This window comes from Diceros bicornis, chromosome 21, assembly GCF_020826845.1.
Source record: "Diceros bicornis minor isolate mBicDic1 chromosome 21, mDicBic1.mat.cur, whole genome shotgun sequence".
Taxonomy (NCBI): Eukaryota; Metazoa; Chordata; class Mammalia; order Perissodactyla; family Rhinocerotidae; genus Diceros; species Diceros bicornis.
Window position 1 is genome coordinate 22,145,147 of NC_080760.1, and position 22,054 is coordinate 22,167,200.

The 22,054-nt window shown below is 34.8% G+C and overlaps 1 protein-coding gene across 8 annotated transcripts in view; it reads left to right on the forward strand.

The window, feature by feature from the left end:
• The window catches only part of RIMS2 (regulating synaptic membrane exocytosis 2), a 618,814-nt gene that overhangs the window by 523,792 nt on the left and 72,968 nt on the right, over nucleotides 1-22,054 (forward strand). For all 8 annotated transcript variants that reach the window (XM_058564761.1, XM_058564763.1, XM_058564762.1 and 5 more), the window contains one exon: nucleotides 4,189-4,430. In XM_058564761.1, coding sequence (XP_058420744.1) covers nucleotides 4,189-4,430 — 242 coding nt within the window. The remainder of the gene's footprint in view (nucleotides 1-4,188; nucleotides 4,431-22,054) is intronic.

A 22,054-nucleotide genomic window follows, 5' to 3' on the forward strand; every position in this document is an offset into this window, starting at 1 on the left:
AATATTTACAAATATTTCACTTGCCTTTCTCCTAACAATTGGCCTAGATTTGCCTTTTTAAAAATCTTTCAGTATACAACTTTCAACAACTATAATTATGTCCTAAAATACATCACTTGTATTGGCAATTTGACATATTTTACTTTGAGAATACTATATATATAAAGTTTCTCAAAAGCCAAAAATTAGACAACATGCATAAAACAATATTTAGAAGTGTAGGAACACTGTGTCTCTTTCTGGAACTGAGCATCCTATATCAATACCCAATATTATTGTGTAGTGATCTCCTAGGATTAGCTTGAAAGCCATGCTATACCTTTAGCCCGTGGAATGAACTATGTGGATTGAATAATTTGAGCTTTGTCAAAGAAAAAGGAATGTTAGTCCTTGATGGCTCTTTTCATTTGTCTGTTTGTTTTAAATTTTTTCTTATTGCCAATACCTTTTTTCTTCATTTTGGAATAAATAAAATAGAAAAGAAAATTTTTTTAAAAACATAGATACCAACCAGAGAAAATTAAAACTACTTTTTGCACACTTTTGACGGTATATCCTTCTAGATCTTTTGCTCTGTGCGTTTATACTTTTTCTCTAAGAACAGAAACTTTCTGAACTTATAATTTTATTTTTCTTCCTATTCCCTTTAGTCCCCTCTTATGCAGGTGAGAGGTAGATCATCTCATGAATCCGGGTTTCCCAAACTACCTAGTTTAGCAGGAGATGTTTCTCTATTTCTTTTTATATGAATTTCTTTTGTTTTTGTTTTTTCTTTTTTGTTTTCTGTTTGTGACACTGGATAACCTTTGGGGTTTGAATTTGTCTGTGTCCCCTGTAGTAGGATGAATCCGTGTTTGGTATGTGTGCCGGCCAAAGCTAAGCTGCACATACCTGCTTCCTCTCTTCCTTCCCCCCATTACAGGAACATATTTTATGTCAATAAATATTTATTTACAGCAGCATTTTCAAAGGTACAGTCTATTTTATTGATGAACATAACGTATGTAAACACCCTCTACTGTTGAACATTTATGGGTTTTTCCCTTGTGTGTGTGTGTTTTGCTATTATAATCAATTCTGCAATAAATATCATTCTTGCTAAATCTGTGCATATTGCTAGGTTTTCCCTTAGGATAAATTCTAAAAGTAGAATTAATAGGTTAAAAGGTAGGCTTTCTTTTTTTAGGGCTTTGATACATATTGCCAAATTACCCATCAGAAATCTAGCATTGAGACTCTCGCCAGCAATACTGGAAATTTACCATAGTACCAGACTCTTACAAATTTTCTCCTTTAAAGTAATTGATAATGTAATGGATCTTGGCTTTCTAACTACACTGAGCATCCCAAATGATCACCCATGTTTACAGATTCTTTACTACAATGTATTCCATAAATCAAGAGTCACAAAACTTTAAAAATGTTGGTTGATAGCTTGTTTGCTTGCAACGTTATTTGCCTGTAGCTTTAGGTGATGTCCAGTGAGGAGAATAAAGGAAACTAGTGGTGATACCCTAGCCTCAGTATCCCTCCCCTCAAAACACAGCACTCGAGGGCAACTATTTATAAACTCATCTCTGGTGATCTTTAAGTTTCAAGGAGATGAACAGTAGATCCATCTAATGAAACTTTTAATAACCCTTTTTGTAGATAATGCATTATCGGAGTTGTTAGGTTGAAGAGAAGTGTACTTCTTTAAAACCAAATAGTAATTAAAATGTTTATCTACAAACTGATTTATCAGTTCCAGTTAGTATTTCATTGTATCCTGCTTGATTGTGGCCAAGTTTTTTATGGCCTTTTTAGCCAACCATGAAAATTAAAATGCAAAAATCACAAGGTACAATAAGCAATATTTTGTGAGTCTGTCTTTGCCTTCCTTGGTAGGTAATACATTAGGTGGTTCTTTTAGAAAAGTATATGTTTGGGGTAAAAATTCCTACATAACAGGAACACTAGGTTACTGTGACTATGGAACATATGTTATTATTTTCAAAGCCTTGGTTTCAACCAAACTGACTTTTCTAGGCTATGCCATACGTTTTTTGATGGCAGCATACTATGAAAATCCTATGTTGCATTTCTGTGTTTATTTGTCCAGAATCTGTGGAATAAGAGATATCTAGAGGGGCAAAGCATTTCATAGTTAAAGAAGAAGACTTTATAGATATTCCAGTTCAAGATGATTAATGGATGCTTAATGGGTGATGATGATGGTGGTGGTGATAATAATAATAAGGAGAAAGAGGAAGAGAATAATTTTTGGAGCTCTTATGTGCCTGGCATTCTGCTTAGGGCTTTAGTTACATTTTCTCATTTATTAAATGAAGAAACTAAATTCCTGAAAGGGAAACAACTTTCCTAAGATCAGTCAGTAAAGCCAAAGATCACTCTCAGATTTCCTGACTCTCAGTACAAATCTACTCTCCATTATATAATGCTGGCTATATGAAAACCATTTTAAACATTTTAATCCCCAAAATTTCCACTTTAAATTTATAATTACAAACATCATTTGTATTGGTGCTGTTAAGTATTTATATAATGCATGTTGAAGGGATTTAACCTTACTTTATCTATCTATATTCCCTAATAATAATTGTTATTATTTCAGTTTGTTGAATTGTTACTTTAGACATATTATCTTTATTCTTAAAAATAAGAGAGAAAAGTAAAATATTCTCATTTTATAAATGAGGAACCTGAGGCTCAGATGGAGCGATTAGCTCTTCTCAAGGAAGTCAGATAAGTAGTAGTAAAGCTGGGATTCAAGCCCACATCTGTTTGCCTCCAAAACTCTTTTGTTCTGTTGTTGCTTATTAAAGAATAGCAAAATCAAACAAGCTTGAAAATGATTGATTTGGGGTGGGGTTTGTAGAAGCATATACACCTTTCTCTCTGTTCTGTCTGACTCTTTTGGCCTATTTATGCCTCATTTCTTCTTGAAACTGACGTGAGGGATAAAATAGTACACTTTACTCTGTTTAAAAAAATTTCACACTGAGCCTTTCCCCTCTTAAATACTTGGAAAAAAAATTTTTTAGGAAGACCAAGAAATTGAATTAGAGATAAGAGATAAGCTCAATAGGTCAATTTTCTAATTCTCATCCTTTCAATGACATATAAATGTATTTCTAATGTTTTTTGATTTCTATTCTTTTCTTTCATTTCTATAATTATGTGTTATACACTTAGATTATCAGAACTAAATTAAAGCATAAACTATGACTTTCTAATACTGAGTCAATAATTGGTGATATGTAAACAAGTCTTCCCATTCCTGCAAAGCAGGTTATTTCCTTCACATTCCTTCAGGTGTATAGGGCCAGCTGGATAGCCTGCTTCCAGATTCTTTACCCCCTACTCTATCTCCTACCACACCTAGTAATTGCAGAAAAATCCAAGGTCCTTTCTTTAATTATTCCCATTCACAGTGTCAGTCTAGCAGCAGATCATCAATGAGCTCACGTGCGTCATTGACTCATTGATTGCTTTCTGACAATATTGTCTGGAAAACTGGTATTGCTTTTCTTTCTTTCAAATGAGTACAAGAGGGAAGTCTTTCTTTATTTTTGTAATAGAGACATATCAATAAATATGAAATTATGTAAAGTGAAATAAATTATTTTTAATTACAGCTAATGAAAACATCATTCCCTGCTAGAAAATTTAACTATTATTACATAAATCTTATTAGGTTTTCCATAAAATGAAAAAAACTTATTTTAAAGGGCCATTCTTAGCAATGGATGCTGTAATTTTTGCCATTTTTTTGTAAAATTTTCCCACTCATCTAATTTCTTTTTGAAGGCAATAGTAAAGCAAAGTAGAGAAGAATGCCTTGGGGAACATCTTCCATATGTTATATGGCTGCCTTAAAGCATATTTGCACTTGCAGGACAGCATATTCTCTTAAATGAGCCCAGTGATATTTTGTGAATATTTTTTTTCCTATGGCGATGTAATCTAGTGTCTTCTTAGACCTCAGAAATGAAATTATGTCTGATTTTCTATAGTTTCGTTAAGGTTGGCCCTGAATAGTAAAGCTCATTGAAAATTTTTAGATTCTAAAAATATGCCCCATAAATGATATAATTTAATTACACTCCAGATGTTTCATCTAAAATGCCTTTTCTGTCTTTTCCTTTTTACTCTTGCCCTCACTTTTAATGATCCATCGGCCTACAGTGTCTTTACGTCCAAAATGCAAAGCAGACAAATGGGCATCTCAGGGAAGAACATGACTAAAAGCACCAGCATCAGCGGAGACATGTGCTCGCTGGAGAAGAATGATGGCAGCCAGTCTGACACTGCAGTGGGCGCCTTGGGCTCCAGCGGCAAAAAGCGGCGCTCTAGCATTGGGGCCAAAATGGTAGCTATCGTTGGTCTCTCCCGGAAAAGTCGCAGCGCTTCTCAGCTCAGCCAAACGGGTAGGAATTTTTATGTTACTTTTGAATTCACATTTGAGTTGTAATTAAAATACATATTCTTTTCTCCTACTCATTTTATTGCAGTAATGTGTGGATGATGACATGTTCCAGAGGGAAAGAGGCATTTTAAACTAGTCAACCTTTCTGAAAATATAACAGTGACTTTGTTTTTCAGCAATGAATGAACCTGCTTCAAAGTGAACCTTAGCCACTGTTCTTGAAATGCATTTAATGTCTTTCCTCCTCAGGGAGGAGTTACTCTGTGGTCTCCATGATTGCCAGTTGCTGATTCTTTGTAAAGGTACTCTGATCTGTGAGATATTTGCTTTGCTTTAGGTTCCTCAAGTTGGAACCAGCCAAATTAATTTTCATGCCCAGCAAGTTATGGTGATGAAGATGACACCTCATATTTTGTGTGAATAATGTAGTTCTTTTATTACTGACAACCTAACTTCTTTTTCAGTTTGTAAGCAGCATTTACCAGTAGTATCAATTTTCTTACTGCAGTTTTTATTTCCCTGTTAAAACTTCAAGCAACAATATTCTCCAGCAGCAGGGATGGAGGAATTTTCTGCTGACAGTGAAGATATTCAAAGCTCTGCTACTTTAAAATTCAGTTGCTAAATCACATCTGCAAAAATAAATTAGATACAACACTCCTACTCAGAAAAGCCACTGTTAGCAATTAAGAAATTTGTGAGTCAAAGCAATGTCTTTTTTCAAATGAGTGTTGATAATTAAACACTAAATCACTGGTATCTTGGAAATAATAGCATATCTTCTACTTAACAAACAAAAGCATATAATATGGTGTTTCTTTTACAGCAAATAAATTATAAGCAAATGGATTAAATCTCATTTATGTGTGAATACTAGGGTTCTTGTACACAAAAGTCAAGACATAAATCTACAACACAAAAGAATTTTGTGATTAATTCTGGACCCGGCTAATCTTGATGTTACAAACTATAGCAGTGATTCTAGAATTTGAGCCTTTATAACAATATTATATTGAAATAGTTATTTGATGGTATTCTTTATACCCTGGTTGTAACTCCCTATATTTAATGTGATTATTGTTATAGGAATTTTTTTATTTGGTGTTTTAAAATATTATTTTGCATTTTAATATAGAAATAGAAATTTGATTTATTGACATAGAGATCATAGTTAAATGATTTTTTAAATTACTAATATTTATACATAATTAACTGTGTTGTGCTAATACAATAAATGTTGGCCCTTTGAAATTGAATTTTTTTATTATTTCTCTGGCAGTTAGAACTTTATTGCATTTTTCTCTTTAAAACTTATAAACATCTGTAACCCTAAAACTGCTCTGAAAGTAAATTTTATTAATTTAAAAACATTAAGAACTTAAAACAGACATTAATAAGACTACAAGTTAGAGAATATGTGGTGTTAAACTAAATAATTAACTCCATTCGTTCAGCATTTTTTTTTTTTTAATAATTTTATTTATTTATTTAATTTTCCCCCAAAGCCCCAGTAGATAGTTGTATGTCATAGCTGCACATCCTTCTAGTTGCTGTATATGGGACACGGCCTCAGCATGGCTGGAGAAGTGGTGTGTCGGTGCGTTCCCGGGAACTGAACCTGGGCCGCCAGCAGCGGAGCCCGCGCACTTAACCGCTAAGCCATGGGGCCCGCCCTCGTTCAGCATTTTTTGATAAATATTGAGCACTTAGTATGTGCCAGTCACATGGAGAACAAAGATGAGTAAGAAATCATTTATAACCTGAGTTGCTTATAATCTAGTAGAAGATGGATACTTAAACAGATTGCCTCAATGTAATATGTCAGTGGTAAAACTAGAATTACATAGAAAGTGTGCTGGATGCTGAGAGGAAGCCCACTTGACTCCACCTGGAGTTCAGGAATGAATACCTGGAGGAGATGATACCTGAACTAAGGCCTGAAAGAAGAGTAACTGCTAACCAGGTAAAGAACAATTAGAAAGATGTTCCAGATAGAAACCATAATGAGCAAAGGCATGGAGGCATGATTTCTACAGGAATGGTAGGTAGGTAGGTGTAATTTTAACATAAAATGTTGGGCTGAATGTGGCTAGAGATGAGGCTGTTATGTAAGTAGAGACCAGATCATGGAGAGTCCTATAGATTATATTAATTTATAGGTGTAAGAAGTTTTAAAAGGTTTTCAGTAGAAGATTGATTTGATCAGATTTGTATAATACATAATTTTTAGGACATTCAGGCTGCCATTTATTTAACTAACAAGTATTTTTGGAGCATCTACCATATGCCAGGGACTATCCTAAAGAAAACATAACCAAGATAAGACATCCTTCTCTTATAGCTTAGGTTCTAGGGGGGCTGCAATAAAGAAGTAAACTTAAGTCAGCATCTGGTAAAGAATATTTTAGGATGAATTAGCAGAGTAGTACAGTAATTCAGGCAAGAGATAAGAACCTGAATTAAGTCAGTTGCAGTAAAGATAGAGAGAAGGTGATAGAGTCAGGAAATGTTTATAGAGCAAATTTAGTAGTCAGTCATCCGATTTAGTGACTGGTTGGATATGGGGAGGTGAAGGAGTAAGGAGTCTAAGATGATTTCTCTATCTCTGGCTTACATCACTGGTGGATGGTCATAGTGCTGTTAATGGATATTGGAAGTACAGAAGAAGGAGGGAGAGGGATGAGTCCTGAGCCCATGAAGGAGATCAAGAAGGAATGATCATGAAGAAAGGACAAAAGCTATGAGAGAATAGTGTCACAGAAGCTAAGAGTATGGAAGATTTCAAGAACAGAATGGTCAATATTTCTCAATGATCAACTTCATATCTTTACAGTTTTGGCATAAATATCCCATATATCTTTCTTTGACAATATTTTTATTAAAAAAGTATGGATCTGTTGACCATACACTGAGATTCTGTGACAACATTGATTTAGTTTTCATGTATGAGTAGATACAGGTTTTTTTCTTCAAAAGCATTGTGATGTTGGCAAATTTAAAAAGTAGTCTTGTTCCTTATTATATCGTATAACTCCTTCCTCTATATATAGCATAACAGGAAATAACATATTCCTTTTTGTCATTTTAATTAATATTCAGTGACATTATAATAGCTAAAATTTTAAACATTCTTAAAATGTACAATTATTCCTACCTATCTACTTAATAACTTTGACCTATTCACAATAGAATTCAGAATCTCTGTCATTTTAAAACCCAAGTTTAACTAGAGAATAGCCAACAGCGATTGTTTTGCAATTACTGGACTCCAAACTTTCAATGGGTTTCTAAATTCTATAATGGCGCGTATATGTGTATGTTTCAAGTAAGATTTTTGTTTTCTGTTCTTAAGAAAAGAATTCAATCACAAGATCCAATAATATTTAAAACTCAAATCTTCAAATTTAATATCTAGACTATTTGATCATATGATAACATTATCTAAAATAATGAATTCATTTTATGATGTTGGATCTACAATAGATGCTTTGTTTACACATAAATATATAAGATGTATGGAGTAACTTACCTAAAACCAAGAAATACATTTTCAATTAGCGTGTATGCATTTTCAAAAATTCATTTAGTATTCTCTTGATTTTCCTGACCTCTAAGGGAGATCTTCATGTAATTAAGTTACAGAGTTATCATTTAATGAATGATATACTATAATGTTTTCAATCTTGTGTGTGTGTGTGAGAGGAAGATTCACCCTGGGCTCATATCTATTGCCAATCTTCCTCTTTTTTTTTTGCTTGAGGAAAATTAGCCCTGAGTGTTTGTGCCAGTCTTCTATTTTGTATGTGGGTCGCCACTTCAGCCTGGCTGATGAGTGGTGTATGTCTGTGCCCGGGATTCAAACCCACGAACCCGGGCCACCGAAGCAGAGCATGCTGAACTTAACCACTATGCCATGGAGCCAGCCCTGGTAGTGTTTTCAGTTTTTTAAGATGGACTTTATCATTGTAAAAATAAATATCATTGCACCGGTATGGATTTCAAGTCCAGACAAGACTGCTTACTTGTCTTCTGAAGAGTAGAAAACTGAGCAAAAGGAGATCTTTCTGAAGAATAGTGAAATTATTCTGGATGATATCATAGTAATCATATGTAAACAATAACCTGCAAAGGGGAAACCATTTATAAAGGTGTGTTGGCCAATACACATGGTAGCTAAGTTACATATCTTTTCTTCTGCCATGCTATTTTATATGCTTCTTTTTCTGTTAATTGGAAACTCACCTTCAAAGTCACCATTTCTAAAGATTAAATATGACCTGCTAGGCATCATAACTAGTAGAAAGCATATAGAGAGAATAAGGAGACTTGGATTCTATTGCTTACTCTGGGTTATATAAGATATCAACTGTAGCCTCTTTAAAAACCCACCCAGGGGCCGGCCCGGTGGCTTAGCTGCTGGGTGCACGCGCTCCGCTGCTGGCAGCCTGGGTTCGGATTCCCGGGTGCGCACCGACGCACCGCTTCTCCGGCTGTGCTGGGGCCGCGTCCCACACACAGCAACTGGAAGGATGTGCAACTACGACATACAACTATCTACTGGGGCTTTGGGGAAGAAAAAAATAAAGGAGGAAGATTGGCAATAGATGTTAGCTCAGAGCCGGTCTTCCTCAGCAAAAAGAGGAGGATTAGCACGGATGTTAGCTCAGGGCTGATCTCCCTCACAAAAACAAATAAATAAATAAATAAACCTACCCAGCATATCTGAGTCACAGAATGTTCATCTGATGGATGGAATTAACACCTGCTCTCCTAACAGGATTTTTATAAAGATAATATTTAAAAATATGTAAGAAAATGCTTTAAAAACTTAAAAATCACTTTGTAGATGTAAGATATCAATAGATTCCGCATGGTGGAATCAAGAATTCTATTTTAGACATTGATTTTGAGATGCCTGTTAGACATCTAAGTGCAGTTGTTATATGGTTAATTGGATATGAGTCTGGAGCCTAGTCGGTTAAGACGAAAGATGTAATTTGGGAGTGATCAGCAGGTAGTGTTTAAAGCCATGGCACTGGATAAGATTACTTAGGGTAACTTGAATCAAGAAGAAAACTAAAGACTGAGCCCTCGGATATTCCAACAATCAGACATCAGGAAGAGAATCCATCAAAGAAAACTTGAGAGAGAGCAGGCATTAAAGAAAAAGAAAGAAGAATATGGTATCTTGGAAACCAAATGACTTTAAGAAAGATGATCAACTGTGTCAAGTGCTTCAGATAGGTCAAGTAAGATGAAAACTGAGAATTGACCATTGGATTTGGCAAGATGGAAGAATTGGTAAACCTTGGCAAATCTTGCATTAGTGGACAAAGCCTGACTGGAGTAGGTTAAAAAAAATGGGAGGTGAAGTAAGAGTCAGTGAGAATAAATAGCAAGAATAAAAATAAGAACACCTAATATTTATTGAGCATTTTTTACGTGCTAGGCACTATTCTAAGCACTTCACGTGTAAATTATTTAAACCTCTCAACAATGTTATGAAGCAAGAATTAATTACTATTATCCTTATTTTACAGATGAGTAAACCAAAGTATATAGAGGGGGAATAAATTCCCCAAGTTTACGCAGCTAGTAAGGGTAGAAGTTGGGATTTGAATCCAGGCAGTATGGTTCTAGAGACTTCACTCTAAACTATTGTTATAGTCTAGACCAGCACTGTCCAATAGAACTTTTGGCAATGATGGCAATATTCTGTATCTGCGCTGTCCAATACAATATGGTAGTACCAGCCACATGTGACTATTGAGCACTTGAAATGTGGAAATGTGGCTAGTGTGACTGAGTAACTGAATTTTTAATTTTTTTGTATTTTTAATTAAATTAATCTAAATTTAAATATGCACATATGACTAGTGACTACTGTGTTGGACAGTACAGATAAAAACTCTTTCTGAGATTTTTGATAAAATAGTAAATAAATAAGACTGTAGCTTGGGGGAGATGGAGTCAAATAAGAGTTGTTGTTGTTTTTTAACGAGAAATGGGACACTTGTGGGAACAACTGAATAGGTGAAAGAGCTTCGGATCCAGAGCTTGAGTTGAGATCAGCTGTTATGACCTGTGGTCACTTAGGAATCTACGCTCTTTTCATCTTGTAGTAATTTCTAAGCTCACACAGTACTTCACATTTACTCTATTTCTAACAATTAGTAACTGCAATCATTTATTTATTTGTCTATCTCCTGGCTATACTCTTTCTTATTTTTCCTTCTCAGTGTCTGGAATAATTTCAAATATAGTGATCCTCAGTGAAAGGCCCATGTACTCCTTGGGGTGCATGATTAAGTTCTCTGGGGAGTGGAAAGAAATGGTAGAACTTACTTTTATTTTTTAATTTAAAAGGCAAAAAAGAAATTAAGCATTGCTAATATTTAATATATGGCTTTACCCTGGTGTTCTCAGTTGGTCTGATGTCAGATGGTCATGTGTTGCCTGCCTTTCTGGAGATGTTAGTTAGTTTAGATAACCATCAGAAAATGGGTGAGTGGTTTACAAAGATTCCTGCAAGGAAAATGTGGATTGAGTGTGGTACTAATATTACAATTACACAGGAAAGGTAGACCTGAAACCTGTACTCCTAGTGAAGCTCTTCATCAGCACTGATGAAGTAGATATAGTGGCACTCCAAGATCTGACAAGAAGCTCACCAGAAAGTTCCAAGTTATCAGGAAGATTAATAAAATGTAGCTTTACATCCACTACTCTTAACAATGAACCTTACCCTGCGTTTGTACTTTATATAGTCTACAGTGTGTCTTTGTGATGTTTCTTTTTCAACTATAACATCATTAAAACTATGAGAAAACTGAATTTGGAAGCAGACCTTCGTGAGCTCTATTTATTAGCTAACATAATGCCAGTGCCTATAATATATAAACTTCGAAAACTTTAATACAGAAGTTGTTTATTTACGGAGCTAATATCAGTCCAGTGCAGTTATTCCCAGTGAACTGGTGGCCTTCCTTATGGTCATTCAGGGTTTGAGGCTCTTTTCATCTCGTGTCTTCACTGTCTTCTAGGGCCTTGGAGGCCTCTCCATCCAGCCAGCACATGGAAAGATTTTATGGGCAAGAGTTGGAAATAGTAAAGTCATTTCTGCTTATATTTCACTGGCTACAGCTAAGTCACAAGGCTGATGCTGGAAAATGGGAAGTTGGGAAACGTAGTCTAGGAGTGCTCAGGAAAAAGAAGAAGCAGGTTTGGTGTGCAAACCAGTATTTTTGAAAATTATAACGCACATTACTTCAAACATTTTTCTTGAGAGCATAAAGTCTTATTTTACTGTTAGAAATAATGATTTGCAAATATTTATTGCATTTTTTTCTTTTAAAACATTTGTTTATGTTTTATGTATTGTAAAAGTATAGTAGAATGTGTGTATCATTTATAAATAATTTTTTTTTCTGAAGTGAAGGTGATATTTTAAAAGATTTAAAATAACTGGTCTAGTATGTAATGCTAAAAGGCTTAAAACCACTATTCTAGTATGTGACAGTTCTAAGTGAATGTTTACTGAATTCACAGGTCTACTAACAGAGAACTTTGTAATAATGAAAAATAATAGAGATGTTAAGTAGTAGTATTGTCTTTTCACGTCATTAGAAAACTCAAACTAACACTACAGGGTATGTAACATGTCAAGGATTCTAATAAAGACTGTGCCTTTAACAAATAAATTTAGGCATATTTCTCACTTTTGAAATTATAATAATGTTTTAGCGCTTACAATACTATCAACCATTATTAATTAAAAATATCGTTAGTCTTCCCACTATTTGTCATTTGCTCATAAGTTCAGGTGGTTCAAACATCATAGGTGAAATAAACAAGGTATTTCTTATAAGTGAAAGCTATTATTAACATATTATTCATTGTGTTAAAGTATTTCTATAGCAGGCTAGGATCAGCAAGTAGCTGAGAAATACAGCAATTTTATTGTTAATGGAAATTAATTTAGCATTTGTTAAATTTGAATTAAATTTCATATTGTTTGTTCTAAAAAAACCTTTAAATTGTGATAAAATATACATAACATAAAATTTACCACCTTAACCATTTTCGGGTGTAAAGTTCAGTGGTGTTAAGTACCTTCACATTGTTGTGCAATCATCACCGCCATCCATCTCTAGAACTCCTTTTATCTTGCAAAACTGAAACTGTAGCCATTAAACAACAACTTTCCATTTGCCCTTTTCTCCACCTTCTGGCAGCTGCCATTTTATTTTATGTCTCTGTGAATTTGACTACTCTAGGCCTCATATAAGTGGAATCATATAGTATTTGTCCTTTTGTGACTGGGTTATTTCACTTATCTTAATGTCCTTAAGGTTCATGCATGTTGTAGCATGTGTCAGAATTTCTTTCCTTTTTAAGGATGACTAATATTCTATTGTGTATATATATACACACACCACATTTTTTTAGCCATTCATCTGTCACTGGACATTTGCGTTGCTTTCACCTTTTAGCAATTGAATAATGCTGCTATGAACATGAGTGTACAAATATGTTTTTGAGACCCTGCTTTCAATTCTTTTGGGCATATACCCACAATGGAATTACTGGATCATATGGTAATTGTATTTTTAATTTTTTGAGGAACTGCCATACTGTTTTCCATAGTAGCAGCACCATTTTACATTCCCGCCAGCAGTAAACTAGAGTTGCAGTCTCTCCACATCCTTTCCAACACTTGTTATTTTTTTTTTTTTTTTTTTTTTTTTTTTTTTGTGAGGAGATCAGCCCTGAGCTAACATCTGCCAATCCTCCTCCGTTTTTGCTGAGGAAGACGGCCCTGGGCTAACATCGGTGCCTATCTTCCTCCACTTTATATGGGACGCCGCCACAGCATGGCTTACCAAGCAGTGCGTCGGTGCGCGCCCGGGATCCGAACCAGCGAACCCCGGGCCGCCGCAGCGGAGCGCGCGCACTTAACCGCTTGCGCCACCGGGCCGGCCCCAACACTTGTTATTTTTTGATAATAGCCATCCTAAGGGGTATGAGATGGTATCTCATTGTGGTTTAGATTTGCATTTCCCTAATGATTAGTGATGTTGAGCATCTTCTCATGTGCTTATTGCCCATTTGTATATGTACTTTGGAGAAATGTCTATTTGAGTCTTTTGCCCATTTTTCTAATTGAGTTGTTTGTTTTGTTGTCGTTGAGTTGAAAAATTTTTTTTTATAATAGAAAAGAAGTTTGAAGGGTCATCTGTGCACGTTGTATTTTTATTTATTTGTATTTGTCTGAATCTCATTAGACTGTAAAGTCCTTGAGGGGAGGAACTATATCTCATTCATTTTAATATTATCTGGTACTTAAGATAATAGTTGATATCTACTAAATACTCAATATTTGTTAGAATGAATGAACAATTCAGTTCATCTCTGATATAGACAAGATAACCTAAAACTGTGTTCCTCAAGTTGTTAAACTGGTACATTGAAGTTTTAAAATCTACAAATGATCTTATCATTGGATGTCAAATATTTCTTATCATCTCATATTCTAGTGTTTTGTTATTATAATTTATAGAAAGAATAAACAGAACCCTTGAAAGCTATTGCCCAAGGAACTATACGTTTACATCCAAAAATACGAATCATCTTGCATTATCCCATCCCAAACATAAAGGTTACACTCATAATCAAATTGCTAAAAATTTACTAATGAATTCTTATGGTTTTTTAATCATTTCCTTATAGCACAAACATTACCATACATTTATTCATCTCATTAAGTAAATATTTTTTATCAACTACACTATTTACAAGGAAGGCGTTTTGGTAGATTCTGTGGAAGACAAAATTTGACACGACAGTCTCTACTCTCTCATAGCTTTTATACTCAAGGATCTTAAAATCTGTTAGAAGAAATGAGTTGTAGGCTTGAGTAAACATAAAACAAGGTGGAACATGATGAAGACAAGCAAGAGGTACAAAGAATATTCTGTAAGGAAGTGTAGCAGAATGGGGAAAACAGATTTTAGAGTTTTAGAGTTCAGATCCCAGCTCTGCTAAGTGGACAAGTTACTTAACCTCTCTAAACCTTCATTTCCTCAGCTGTAAAATAATGGAATCTATCCTCCTACCTTAGGAGGTTGTTATGAGCACTTACGAAAGCACTTAAAACTTGTCCAACATGGCAGCTGCTATTGTTAATATTATTATTAGCACTGGTTTAGCTGTTATGGTTAATATTATTATTATATTATCATTACTGTAGCAGTAGAAATGATCACTTCTGACACTGATACCAAGATAACAGTTGATCTGAGCCTTGAATTATGGATAGTGTTTAAACTGTGAAGATGCTGAGAAAGGGCTGGACATTTGAGACATGGGCAATATTAGACCCAGAGGTATGGAAATGCAGTTTATATATGAGCAGAGCAGAGAGTATTTGACACATAGTGAGAGATGAGACTAGCAGTAGAGGTTGAGGCCAGATTACAAATAACTTAATTTCAGGCCAAGGAGTTAGAACCATAGAGTTGGCAGTAGGGAGCTATTGCAGGATTTGGAGCAGGGTCATAACAGTAAGAGCTAGAAAGATTTTTGTCAATAAGAAAGTCTAGAGATCAAGAATAAAAGACAATTTTATTAGTTTAGGACAGAGATGATGAGGGTCTGGTGAGTGGTGTATTAGTTTTCTATTGCTGCCATAACAAATTAGCACAGACTGAGCAACTTCGAACAGTGTAAATTTACCATTCTGTCAGAAGTCTGGGTGAGCTTAGTTGGTTTCTCTGCTCTTTGTCTCACAAGAACAAAATCAAAGTGTCATCAAGGCTGGCTTTTATATGAAGGCTCAAGGGAAGACTCCATTTCCATGTTCATTCAGGTTGTTGGCAGAATTTAGTTCCTTGCCTCGGTAGGACTGAGGCCCCGTTTTCTTTGACACATAGTGCCCTTTGTCTTCAAGCTAATGGTGGCACGTTGAATCTTTCTTGTGCTTCTAATTTCTCTGAGTACCTATTCTCCTGCATCTCTCCAGCCAGAGCAAGTTCTCTGCTTTTAAGGGCTCACATGGTTAGATTGGGCCCATTCAGATGATCCATGATATTCTCTCTGTTTTAAGGTCCTTAACCTTAATTATATCTGCCAAGTGCCTTTTGCCATCTAATATAACATATTTCCAGATTCCAAAAAATAGTGCATGGACATCTTTGGGGATGATTCTACCTACCGCAAATGATAATAGTAGATGGAGATGGAAAAGTGAGGAGATTCAAGAAATATTGTAGGTATGCTTTATAAAAATTATTATCTACCTCCTATATGCTTCCTGGTAGTCAATGCAAGTGAAAATAAAAATTAATTTTCACAATTTACACTATCTGACCAAAGAACATATACCAGTTATTAAAATATAAGCTTGTTTTCTAATATGAAATTCAGAAAAGAATTTATCAGCTGTTAAAAAATGTAATTAGAAATAGTGTGAGTTTGTTCATTTTAGTTTTCACAACTTGAGATGTGTGCATTATCATCTCCATTTCACATATTAGAAAACTGAGACTCAGAAGTTGCATGGTGGTCAGATACACTCCAAAGCTGGCGCTCTTTAGGTAACCCCACTGTTGCTAACAGTATGTTTTTATAATTAGTTCTTTTCATATCATTAGGGGGGAAAAACTTTCTGTTCAAAATAAAAATTTCTCAGGGAACTGCTTTTAATTTAATATAGGATTTATTTAATTTAATTGGACATAATTTTAAGATGTAAATAGCCAAAGGCATTGTACATGCTAGTAATCAGTAAAGGCCTAGTAACTAAATACCTAAACCATAAAGAGTTTAATTGTAAGTTGAGAAGTGCATACTGAGGAAGTCTTTTAATTTCATTAAAATTAAATGCTTTAGGGTTTTTAAGCATCAGAATATAAACAGAAATGCAATTTTATGGTAAAGACCCTTTTTAGTGAAATCCTCATACACTCGGAATAGGTATATGGAGCTACTAGATGCTTTTTATTCAATTGAGCCCTGTTGCTGTTACCTACTAGGAAGACTTCCAAAGAGACAGTAGCAGGTATTCGTTGTAACTGTAATAAAGCCCTAGCTAAGCAGTGTAAAATTCTACTAGGAGTAATGATAGCTTGTTCTTCCAACATATGGAAAAAGGTAGGAGTATTGGCTCGCTGTACCCTTGGGCTTTGAAAATTATTTGCTATCGCAGACTTTGTAGAATGGAAAACACTAAGGCAGAAACCATTTTTCCTCTCTGATGCTGCTCTAAGTGGACAAATCCCTCTAACTTTTTATTGTAAGATGAAGTTTTTTTTTAATTGACACTTTTATTCACTACTTTATAACATTTATTGTTATTCAGTAAACATTTATTGAATTTCTACTCTGTGACAGACACCATGGTATGTATTAACTGGGGTCTTCCTCATATGGTATTTATGTTCCAGTGGGAGAGACAGGCCTTTACAAATATATAATAATTAGTCAAAATTACAGAGCTTGCCTTGATGGAAAAGGACCAAGTGACATGAAAGTGTATCACAGAAGATACTAACCTAGTCTGGCTTATCTTTCCATCTACCCCGGCTCTTGTTGGATACTTTGCACATAGTAGGGTTTCAACAAATGCTTGTTGAATGGTATAAAATGTTGCAAGTGTGTACAGTGCCCTTCTGCCTTTGTGTTTGATTTGTTTGGCAATCGCTGCATTTATGAATATGGTCCACAAATAATCTCCCTGTGGGGTCAGTGTGTGTGTGCGTGTATGTGTGTTTTCTGTTAAAAACAATTGAAAGCCAAATGACCTTTTGAAAGGGATTTAAATTTAACTGTATAGGATCTGAATTTATATATTGTGTATAATATGAGAGAGAGGGGCAATAGATTCTAGTTAACCTGGATATATGCTTGAAGTTGAAATAGTGGGAAAGTGGATCTAGTATACTTCTCTTAGGCATTAAAGCTCAGCACAGGCATAAGAATGTAATTTCTGTAGCTTTTAGTCTAAAGAGTGGTTTTGGTTTGGTTTTATTCTGGTGTGTGAGGAATTCATTGCTTGTTATCTGAACCTTCATGATTGCTTAGAAAATGAGAGTGAGACAAGAGCTAATATAGGTGTATGAGATGAGGTGGGGAAATATTCTGAGAGGAAATTGATGGTGAGGCAACGTGTAATGCAGAAGTATAAGAAAGAATAGAAAGGTATAGAGACAGGGAAATAATCACAGAAAACCACAGAGAACCTGGAGGGGGCTGTGTTCATAACTGAGGCATTTCTACTTCAACACCTTTCAACCAAACCCTCCTTTCCAAAAGAAATATGGTAGCAAAAGGTACGTGCACAGCAGCCACCGGCCTCCTATTATATCCCTCCCAGTCCCGTTGATGTTTGAAGTATCTCAATTCCTTGTCCTCTTTTGTTTTCCTCCTCATTCTGCCAGAAATCATTTTATCCTGGAATTAGAGCTATCTGCGTCAAAGGGAGGATGGATGACCAAAGGTTTCTGATTTGCCGTAAGCCAAACTGAGTTGTTCTCCATTTAACCAGTCGGTTATAAAATTATTTTACTGGGAATGACAATTGGATAGAGTTCTACTTCAATATGTTAAAAAAGGTCTCTGAAAAAAATACACAAGCTATTTAAGAATCTGTGTTCATTTGACTTATTTCATTTGGAAAATTTTTCCCCCAAAAATAAGGACAGTAAAAATTGTTTTACACAAATTAAAATACTGTGTTTTAAAAACAAAGTAGTAAGTGGAATGAACAATGAGAAAGACAGCCTATCATATAGCTAAATACATATAACTATATGTTTGAAAGTCCCATTTCTTATTTCTAACTGAAATGGAAAAGTGAAGTTTATTTGCTTCCTTAATGAAGTGTAATATTTCTTTCTTCTAAATCACACAGCTCAATGCACAACTTTAAAGCTACACAGGGCCCTCTTGTTGAATCATATTCTAGAATTTAATCCCACTTATAGTCACATCTTCTTTGTTTTGCATTTTATAGTGAAATGTATTCACCATGTATAGTGAAATTTTATATGAAAACCAAGTGGCTCACATTCTTTGTATATTTGAATAATCTTTCATATATTTAGATATGAATCAGCCTTATTATGAGTTACACAATCTCAGCTTCAGTAAAATTTCTCACAGATTTTTCATATTGAATTATTCCTCTTCTGAATCCTTTTAGTCATATTTAGTATTCTCTAGGTGTGTATTTATTTTGCATTTATCTTAATATGTAGAAACTTAAACTGGAAAAAATTATAAAGATGTCATATAAAGACATTTATTGTTTCCTGGCTTTTTCATGGAATATTTGTGTGTGTCAGTAAAATCTTATGATGTCTCTTTGCTTCATTATGAATAAGAGAACTGTGTAGGTCCATTTAGTTTTAATCTGCTTTATCTTCTTGGTTTTTTATGGTTGTTCAATCACTCTTTCTTTATCTGTTCTCGGTGTAATTTGCTTTTTGTTCTTAAAATCCCCACTAAGCTTCATTCTGTTTCCAGTGAGACATTTTAATATACTAAGGTCAGTTAAAATTCCATTGCATTTAAATATTGCTTAAAATTTTAAATAGACTATCAAACTAGCACTAAGCACTTTGATTTTTAAAAAGTATTATAAATTTAAAATATTTAATCAATATGATTAACTGTTTCTAATAAAGGGTGTTGTGCAATTACTATAGAATATTAAAAATTGTACAAATTATAGAAAAATTATACAAATCACAGACATTCTCAAAAGCTTAAAATGTATTAGGGAAGATATGTTAGATAGCATGTCAGTAGCACAAAATACTGTAAGATTTCAGAAAAATCACTTCTGACTGGAATGAGATTTTGGATGGCTTCTTTGAAGGTTTATGATTTGAGCCAGAATTTGAAGATTAAGTAGCATTTCAATGAAATCATATAGGAGTGCATGTCAAGCATAGGAAACTTTAGTAATATAGGGTAAGTTCAGAAAAACATGGAGTATGTATCAGAGAAAGATCAATGATCTAATTTGGCTAAAGTATTGGTTTTCAAACTTTTTTCTAAGCAATTGGAGCCCTTTTAATATTTGGAAGAATCAGACAGTGCAGTCTGTAAGGATGTTCAGAGGGGACAAGGAACTGAACTATGTTCAGTGTGCCTGAAGCATAGAGCACATAGAGTTGAGGTATAAGGCTGGAGAGTTGTCCAGAGGACACATCATGGAATATCTTAAAAGTCATGTTCAGGATGTTGACTTTTGTCCTAAGACGATTGACAGGTTTGCCAAAGGGAGAAAGATTAGAGGCAGGGAGCGGCTGCTGGGGAGCTTTGCAGTGATTTTCCCAGAGAGGGTAGTGGGCTGGACTACCAAGTAGTGACAGGGAGGGAGAGACATGGGTGGATATGATAGAAAGAATCAATGGGACTAGGTGGTAGGTTAGAGGTGAGGGAGAGAGAAGAATCAAAGCTGATTTCTGAAAGTCTGGCTTGAGCAACTGGGTGACAAGTGTTTTGCTATTTATTGTGTTATCTATTAATCATCTTTAATGCATTACCTAACTTAATTCTGAATAAATATTAGCTTTTAAAATGTGAAGGCCAAATCCTCAGGGCTTAAGGAGGAATAGGTGGTAGAAATTGGAAGTAGCAGCTGTGGAATAGCAAAGGGAAAAAAGCTCTAGTTCTGAGGTGGGCAAACTATGGACCACAGGCCAAATTTGACCATGCTGCTGTTTTTTCTTGATAAATAATTTTTTTATTTGATAAAGTTTTATTGGAACACAGCCAAGTTTATTTGTTTATGTATTGTCTATGATTACTTTTGTGCTACAGTGGCTCAGCTGAGTGGTTGCCAGAGAAAATCATATGACACAGAAAGTCTAAAATATTTACCGTCTGGCCCTTTACAGAAAAAGTTTGCCGAGCCCTATTCTAGTTTGATGCACGTGGGGATCCAAACACAACTTTACTCTCCAAGATGAGAAAAATTGTTTTATGTGTGGACATAAAGGGAAGGGAGTAATTGAAGATATAAGAGAGGAAATGACCATGTGTGGAAATAGACTTCCATTGGACAATTTTAAAATCTCCAAATATAAGAAAGACTTGAAATGTCACTTAGTCCAGCCAGCCTTCTACCTCATGCTTAATTTTCAGTTCTTTCCAAACTTGAAAAGCAATTCTCTGCTCTAGCTGAACTGATCACATCAAGATTATCCAGTCAAGAAGCTTTACTCCATTGTTGTGAGAGAGTGGAGTTTTCCACTAAAATAGACTTGAAATTTTATGTGTCCGTTTATTTGCTGTCTAGCACACTTTTGTACTCTCTGCATAAAATGACAGCTGTCCTGTTTACCACCTCTGCTTTTGGTTTGCTGAACAATGCTTCCTCTCATCTTTGGTCTTCTTGTTTTATATCTTTTGATTAATATAGCATAGGTATTTAAGACATATGACATAAGTATTGAAGTATTGTAAAACAAGTATAACAGATTTAATACTCATACATCAAAAGAAAAATTCTTCGCAATAAGTATTCATTATCATTTCTCCACTTTATCCAAAAAGCTATTGGAAGACCCTTATTTCTTACCCTATAAATTACAATTACTCTTTCTGTGTTTTGGCATTCGTTGAGAAAAACGACATGATTATGGCAGGTAGGCCGTACTTCTTCCAGACATGTGCAGTCTGGGAAGTTTTGTTCTCTGTGGATAATTGTGGGTTAAGGTTGACTGCTATTGTTTATTTTAATGAACATCAGCTTATGTTAATGAAGTAATATTCAGTACTTTTTCTTATGGATTTGGTCATGAGAGTTTCTATAATGTTAAGAAAAAAAACCTCTGTTTTATACAAAAGAAAAAGATACAGCTATTTCTTTCTTAAAATATTTACTGCTATAACTTTTCTGATTTTTTAAATTGAATCTGATTCTAGGATTTAGAGTCTCATGGTCTGGAGATAAAGGGTAACATCAAAGGAACATTTTAGCCATTACTAGAAATGTTTGGGCAAAAGGATTAGAATAAGTGACACTTAAAGCAGACCCTTGGGCTAGTTGGTAATAGGTTCCTAATATCTTTTTGTGAGGATGGAGATTAAATGGCAAGTTGAAAGATTCTGGGCTTAAAATGGCACATAGGGCTTAAAAAAAAAAGTTCTGGAGTAATGCTAATACATCATCTTCTTGATATTTGTTTATTTACTGTCATATTCATTGAGGGAAAAAATGCTTTTTTTCTTAAGCCAAATAAAACAGAGACAGGAGACACAGCAGGAGAGTAATGGACATTTACTGGAGTGCCAGCTGTGTTCTAACTGATTAATTCTTTTAATCCCCATATTTGCTCTTTGAAGTGGGGATTATAATCCCTACTTTTCATTTCTTACATGAGGAAACTGAAAAAATCAATGGAAAGAAGGGCAATCTGGAGAGGAGGGAAGGAGAGAAAACAATGCTTTGAGCAAGTGCTACTCAAAATTGTGAAGTAGGTGAATTTTCGCTGGTAGTCTCTATGTCCTATTCTCTTTGAATGGGCTCCCTTCTTTTCTATAGCTGATCCCCCTTAAGTATTTCCAGATTCTTTCATCCTTTTCTTTTCTCAGGAAATAATTGACTAACTCATT